This window comes from Amphiprion ocellaris, chromosome 10 (assembly GCF_022539595.1).
Source record: "Amphiprion ocellaris isolate individual 3 ecotype Okinawa chromosome 10, ASM2253959v1, whole genome shotgun sequence".
Classification (NCBI taxonomy): Eukaryota; Metazoa; Chordata; class Actinopteri; family Pomacentridae; genus Amphiprion; species Amphiprion ocellaris.
The window spans coordinates 24,379,540-24,387,107 of NC_072775.1; the positions used below are offsets into that span (position 1 = coordinate 24,379,540).

The window sequence follows — 7,568 nt, forward strand, 5'->3', positions numbered from 1 at the left end:
TTCAGTTTTTCATATGTTTAATTTTTCTTAATGCAAGTAAAACTATTTGGAGCAAACAAACAATTTTGCATTTGCTGCATTTCACCTAATTTCACACAAGGACACCTATTAGACCTGACAGAGGTATTACAGTCAAATTTATTCAACCATGAAGCTTTGTATAAACAAGTGTGCACGTAGGAAAGACCTTGTCCGTAAGGTCCCGATCCTAAAACAAACGCCTACCTGAGATTCAGTTCAGTTCACCTATTCACGTGGTATTCACATAACAACGTAGAGAAATAAACCTAGACTATTTAGCTTTCTGTGGCATATCTTAATGCTACAGTACAACATTGTGGACAGCAGTTCTCAGTGACAGTTTTGGAAATTCTACAAGCTACAATGTTTGCCCTACTGTTATACAAAAGAAAAGTTAAAAGTCATAAAATCTGATTTTCTTTTCTTTTTTCTTTTCACATTTTCTTTTTTCATTCTGTTTTTTAATAAATCATTACTAAAACTCCTTACAAGTCTTAAGTATTGCTGTTGCTACATAAAAAAAATAGAAAAATTACATCTGAATATCGAGCTATTGAGCTGTGGATGTGAATTATTTATAAAGAGCCTTGCTCTTGAATGTTCATGGCTATGTTTCAATAGTCCTTAGCTGGTTACTTTTCATGTTTCCATTCCACTGTAACAGCCAGCTTTATATCAGCAATCTCAGAAGAAAATATGAAGCAAAGAACAAGACATCAAACAGTTTTAAGAGACTTCATCAGCAGAAAATTGCCTAGGATTCTGCAGAGGTGCTGGGTGTAACCAGATTATCTTCTCCCTGAGCTTCTTCCTCCGCTGCTGCTGCTGCTGCTGCTGCTGCTGCTGCTGCTGCTGCTGCTGCTGCTGCTGCTGCTGCTGCTGCTGTGTCCATTGCTACTCCCTGTTCAGTGGCCACTAAAGAAGTGTCTGTGTCGGGGGCTTCGAAGGACTCGCCCCCCAGGTCAGTCAGTTTGATGTAGCCCTTGCTGTTGGAGCGCTCCAGACGGGGACAGCTGAAACGCCTGGCTCTGTCACCTTGACGACACGCAGACAGAGACAGGCTGCAGCGGCGCGCAGGCCTGGGCTGATCTGTGAGGGAGTTGAGCGACAGCTGTGATGCCATCACCGTGGCAACAGGTGATGGAGGAAATAGCTGGGTCCACTGCAGTAGAGGCTGAGCCTGCAGTGCCCCCTGTTGGTTAGCTGCGTCTGTGGATATCTCCTCATGACTCTGATGGGGTGGGGAGGAATCCATCATCAAGGCCTCCTCCTGCTTGCAGTCCATGTTGTCAGTCTGGCTCCTGCTGCTCTGTCCTTCCTCACTAATGTGTTCAGCAGCAGCCTCAATAACAACCTCTTCCTCAGAGCGTCCCTGTGCCTGTGCTTTCTGAGACTCCTCCACCTCACAGTTGTTCAGTTTGATCACAGGGAGAGTGAAAGCGTTCACAGAGGATGTGACGATGGAGGTGGTCTCCCACTGTCGAGGCTGTGGAGCACGCTCATTGCTATTGCTGTAGTCTTTGTAGATGCTGTAGACAGTGTCTGTAAAGGTCTGGACATCTCTGGACCAGCTACGTGGCCTGCTGGCCAATGAGGAACGTCTAAACACCTCATCACCCTCTAATTCACCCTGGAAACCAAGTCCAGTGGAGGGCCAGGAACTACGAGTAAGCATCCCACTCGCAGGAAATGAACCTGGTGGACCTTCTGCACTCCTCGACTGTGTATAGTTCACCATGCCATTTAGAGGGGTGTATTCTTTCGACCGTATGCTGTGTAGATCTATCACTGTGGAGTAGATATCTCTCAGGTTAATAATTTTAGTTTTCTTGTCTCGGTTTTCATGGAGGACTGCATTGGCACAGATGAAGAGAAAAATTCCGATTCCCATCACCAGCGGTCCGAAGACTTTCAGATTGTCTGAGTACAGATAGTTATCCAGGAAGTCACAAAGTAAGCCACAGCGAGAGGAAGGGTTCTGGACACTACTGTTAGAATGGCTCTGGTTGAAAAAATTTGTCTGGCCAAAAGGAGGCTTATCATGGGTCAAGTTAGAGGAAACAGGCGGACTTTTGGAATAGCTCATCCTGTTGGGATGGTATGCTCCAGTTCTGCGGCGCTCCTGGTACTCCTGCTGATTCTGGCTGGGCCAATAGCCAAGCACAGCCATTGAAACCCCAACCATGAGAACTACGACTCCAACAGCAGCCACCAAACCAGCCGGAGAGCAGAAATTTAGCTTCCCTTTCACCACAACTACATCATTCTTCTTTTTTTTCTTGGATTTCCGCTTTCGTTTGTTTTCTGCTCGGCTTTTAGATCGGAGTGAATCCTGGCGCCTGTTCATGCGCAGCAGGCCGCCTGTGGCTATCATGGTGGCTATTAGACAGCAGGCTTGTCACTCAGTCTGTGAGAACACAAAAGAGAGAAGAGATGATTTTATTGCATACAAAGTGCCACATAGCAGATATGGTTATTTCATTTAGAGATTGTCTATGTAATCAAGGTTTATCAGGCATACAAGGTTGGATTACCTCGGAAGCCTCAGGTTCAGTTATATTTTCTTATATTTGGCTTAGCTGGAAATCTGATTGATAAAAGGCACTATGCACCCTTAAAACACAATACAAATGGAAATGGTAAGGGTTTTAAAGGAAGAGTTGTTGTAAAAACATGTTAGTTACTTTTGGTCTATACCACTCTCATTTCTGTAGGGTAAACATGGAACTAGAGCCAGCAGCTAGTTTGCTTAGTTCAACACGAACACTGGAAACTTAGGCAAAGGGTTAGCCTACCTTTGTCTAGATCTAACAAAAATCCACCCACAGTAATGGTAAAATTTACAGTTCACAGATATAGATCTTTGTAGTTTGCCCAGAGATACAGTACTTCCATATTTTTAAATGGAAAATGTTCTTTTAATTTCTCGTCATTGTTTTTGCATATGGATATTCACTGGATTTGGGGAGCAAAGCAGCTTAATGCAACATGCGAAGGGATACTTAAAGAGCCCATATTAAACTTTCTGGTTTTACCTTTCTTTTAGTGTGAAATAGCTTTTTTGTGCAGGTGAAAGACCTGCAAGCTTACAAAGTCCAGAGTTCATACCAAAAAGAATCATTCTCTCTCACAGGAATGGCTGTTCCCTACCTGCCTGAAATATTATGTTTGAAACCCAGGCTTTTCATCTGTTACTTATTTACATCACCATGTAACACATTGGCATTATAACTGTCTGGCAGCTGGTTTGACCATCAAACAACGAATGAGCATCCATTGCAGTCTACGATTATCACCTCACTAGACTCTCTTCTGTACCCCTATACTCAGAGAACTGGGTTTACGATGGTAACCAAATTTGCTTTTGTCTGGCCAGCATTCCAATCAGAGCAGACGAGGCTTTTCTGAAGGGAGTCCATCAAGAGACAGGAGCTAAAACAGGTCATTGGGTGAAAAGTGGTGCTGCAACAATGTACAGTATGAGAAAAATAATGTATTTTTGAACAATAAAGCATATAATATGTTCTAGTAGACCCCAAAATAAAATCTGAAAACCTAAATGTTCAAAGTATGGGGTCTTTAAAGGGGGCCCATGGTACATTTTTGCCTATAGGTCTGCTGGGGTTTTATCTAGCACCAATCCAGGTAAAGGCACATGTAGTATTAGTCATCAGATGGAGATTGAACCAAGAGATAACATCCATTTGCTTCTGCTGCTCGATCTATGAATACAACAATGTAGACAAAACACAGACAAAATACCCAAGTTGACAGTGGAGAACAAGAGGTGCTATTTATCTACATTCTGCTGCTCCAGTGCAACATCTACCTATGAAAATGTAATGTGTCAAGACAGGAAGCCAGCAGGCATGTTCTCTCCACCTCACCCTAGCTTTTTTTTACTCTCATTCTCTTTCAGTCTCTCCTCTCTCTATCACTCTCTCCTACCAACACTCTCATTCCTGCTTTCCACCCAAATCCAGTTCACCATCAACCAACGCAGCTGTGCTTCAAGATGACAGCGCCCTTCACATACAGCACAGCACAAAGACAAACACAAGCTATTAGCCATTTGCTTATACACCGACACAGTCTCTGCCGTGTGGGATATTCACATGTGTGTCTGTATGATTACCAGTCACTGCTGTATGATAGTAGAAGCTGTGGTCCAAAAAGCAATGAAGCCACCAACACTTATCATGATTACAGATGATGAGTTTCAGCCACATGTGGTGAATAACAATGGGAGGACAAGGATGATTAATTACACAGACTCTAGCTTTCCCTCCTTGATTGTGCTGGTGGCTAGATGTTTCATTTGATAATTCATATCTAACTGTGTATGACTTGGGGCTTAGCTTCATGAATAACTTATTTTGCAAATTCCACAAATCCATTTTAAGCAGCAAATATAAAACAAGACCTTCTCAAAGGTTGCAGATGGACATCGCTTTTTTGATTCCACTTATTACACGCATTTCCCACGGAGAGTAGAACACAGACCTCTTGCACCTGAGCTTCAGCAAACATCACACCGGTACTCAGGTGCTGTTTATAGCGACTTTCTCTGCATATCACATCCAATAAGCACTCAAATACCTCCCGGGCGCGAGCAAGTCAACCCGCACTAACACTGATAAAGCGTTGGCAGACCTCTCCATGACTGGGGAGAGGAGGGCAGCGGTAACGTGGCCCAGAAGTGGGTGTGGACAAGTCGGGTTTGTGTCTCTGTCTGCGGTGCTGAAGAGGAAGCTGCCAAACTCCTCGCTTTGCTGCTAAAAGCTGCTCGTCTGGCAGGTTGGAGAGGAGAGGAAAAGAGAGTGAGGCTTAACACCCTCCGATCTGCGGGGGCGCATATTTTCGCGCAATGTTGCGTGAATAATCGACTGTTGACATTAGGGCGCATCTGTTTCTCTTCTTTTGGAAAAAAAAAAAAATACCGTGAAACAAACATGGGCCCGAGGTGTCCTGAAAATGTCCAGAGCCTCGGCGACGCACCTCTTCTCCAACACAAAACCAAACACTGTGTTCTGATGCTCTCAAGGTGCAGACACATGACAAACATCCATACGTTCACCACGGCCTGACGAAGCCCATGCTTCCATCACTGACACTACAACTCAGTGTTCCTACAACCACACCACTGCAGAACCCACTGATGTCTCCCACCAACTTACTACAAATCGGTATATGGCATCATCACGGCCATAAAAAAAAGTTTAATACAATGAACAGATTTAAAATATTGTTATTTTTCACATTCTCTCTATGCCCGTCGCATATTGGACTGATAGATGCGAGACACATCGAAATATCTTCATCAAAACAACCCCAATTTTAATGTCACGAATAAAAGTAAACGGACAGACGGTGCGCAGTTCTTCAAGTCCAACGCCTCCTTCACATCCAAACTCTTGTCAGTCGATTTATTAAAGAGCAAAAACACCCTGAAACCTAAACGAGTCTGTCACCGAATTAAAACACTTCCTAAACCTCGTTGTGCCTCGAAACAATGGAGTCAGAGTCGACTACTAAAACCAGAAAGAAGCAGTTGGCGGTAAAGGCGCAGCAGACTGTTGGTGACATGAAAAATCTAATTAAAAATCATTAAACAGCGCGTCTCTCACCAGAAATTGAGGGCTTGACAGTAAAACATCTTCGAAGGCGCACTCCTCGTTCAGCTGTGCATGTCGTGGTGCGCCACTTTGGTGCCAAGGCTGGAAGAGTGGGTTTCTTGTGTAGACGCGGATTCACAATAGACCGGCAGGGGCGGGCCAACCGCATTTCCATTGGCGGTGATTATTAGGCAGGGAGAAAAACGAGGCTTGCTCACAGCGTTTATCCTACTCTATGTTTTACTGCGAACACCTCCAGATAGGTTTCTCCAGATTTCTAAACTAAACAGGAACGTGTTCTGCGTTTTCCCCAGCTTATTACTTTTGCGCAATGGCTTGGGATTCACTTTTATGACAAATGCAACATCAGATTACTTGTTTGTGTGCATACTTCTAATAAATGGGATTTTAAAAAATACAACATATGAATTACATATGCTATAGGTTTCAAGTTTAGTGTCGGAGGGTGGAATATTAAGTACACCAAATTCATCATGTCTTCCATCATGTGCCTTTACGTTCACCTTGGGTTGCTGTAATCGCTTGTATGATGTGCTGTCGTGTTTAACAAAATGAAATATGACAGAGTCCAGATGTGTTCCAGAGATGTGAGACTGGAGACACAGGCAGCAGCTTCACACTGGGCAGGAGAGCCATGCATAACAACGCTCCACGCTGATGCTCCTGAGAGATGACTGCGAATTTATGACCCAGAAATGTGTTTTGTTTATGGCATAAATTATCGGAAGGAACAGAGAAAACTCCAGTGTGCATGCCGTAGTCAGAGCTAAAGTACACACGGACAAGGGAAATAATCCAGGGATTTTTGAAGACCTGTCTTTAATCCCTAGTTTTAACCAGTGCAGAGTTGGTCTGGGGCTCTGGAACAGCTTTCAGTATGACGATAAGCTGTGCAATATAGGAAGATAGAGTGGCACACAACAGATGTTTCTGAGCTTCTGACATAGGCTTAAACCCGGGTGTTTCAAGCTACAAAGACAGCAGCTATTATTACAAAATTGTCAGCGTGAAACAACCTTTAGAGATAAAGTGGATTCAATGATATGTAACTTGCTTGACTGAATATAGCCCTGGTGGTTGGTAAATTATTGTCATTTGAAAGGGCAGGCGGAGGCCTCATCAGTATATCCAAGTGGATTTATACCCCTATACTCACTCATTTTAAGTAGCCGTGGAGAACTCAGAGACAATAAGGTAAATTTACTGTACATTTTATTTTCATCTTAGACTTTATAGGTCTGGACATATATTTTTACATTTTATCAGCAGAATACAACCAAAACCACATCACCCTTAATTACATCATTATGTGCACATCAGGTCAGCATGAGGATCAAAAGATTACTTTTCCCCTCAGATTCCAATTCCAATCAGCAATCTGTTTGAGAAGTGAGCCTATGTGTGTGTGTGTGCGTGTGTGTGTGTGTGTGTGTGTGTGTGTGTGTGTGTGTGTGTGTGTGTGTGTGTGTGTGCGTGCGTGCATGTGTGTGTGTTTGTGTTTGTTTGTGTAGATAGATACAGTCCAGGATTCACCATGAACTCCCTCAACTGTCTTCTTGTTGACTTGGTAACACCTGTACTGCTTAATCAATTTACTGTTTTGAATTAATTTGTCTTTACACAATGTAGAACTATAGAGAGGTATTCAGGGTAAAGGCTAAGAGTTATCTAATAGTTGTGGAAAGCATATTTTGCATCACCTACAGGTGAAAGAGTAGATTGCAGACTCTTGCAGAAGCTGCCACAAAAAAATCTGCAGACTTTCTAACTTGCCTAATGACTTTACCCTCACACACTTAATTATTTTTTGTCAAGACATGTACAGGTAACTAAACCTACTTAGAGCATAGTGATGGATTATGAGTGCAGTGGGGTTACACTGTCCCTAAAAAAGGAAAAAGGGAATATGAG

At 43.2% G+C, this 7,568-nt stretch overlaps 1 protein-coding gene across 1 annotated transcript; it reads right to left on the reverse strand.

Annotated features, from left to right (window-relative positions):
• Positions 1–5,815, reverse strand: LOC111576984 (transmembrane protein 200C). Its single transcript, XM_023283009.3, has 2 exons — positions 5,649–5,815; positions 1–2,428 (listed from the first exon to the last, which is right to left on the reverse strand). The coding sequence occupies exon 2, from the start codon at positions 2,393–2,395 to the stop codon at positions 776–778; it is 1,620 nt and encodes a 539-aa protein (XP_023138777.2). The 5' UTR covers positions 2,396–2,428; positions 5,649–5,815; the 3' UTR covers positions 1–775.
• Between the last annotated feature and the right edge of the window lie 1,753 nt (positions 5,816–7,568).

Excerpts from the sequence above, each read along its gene's own strand:
- LOC111576984 (XM_023283009.3), bottom strand. The coding sequence starts at position 2,395 with ATGATAGCCACAGGCGGCCTGCTGCGCATGAACAGGCGCCAGGATTCA.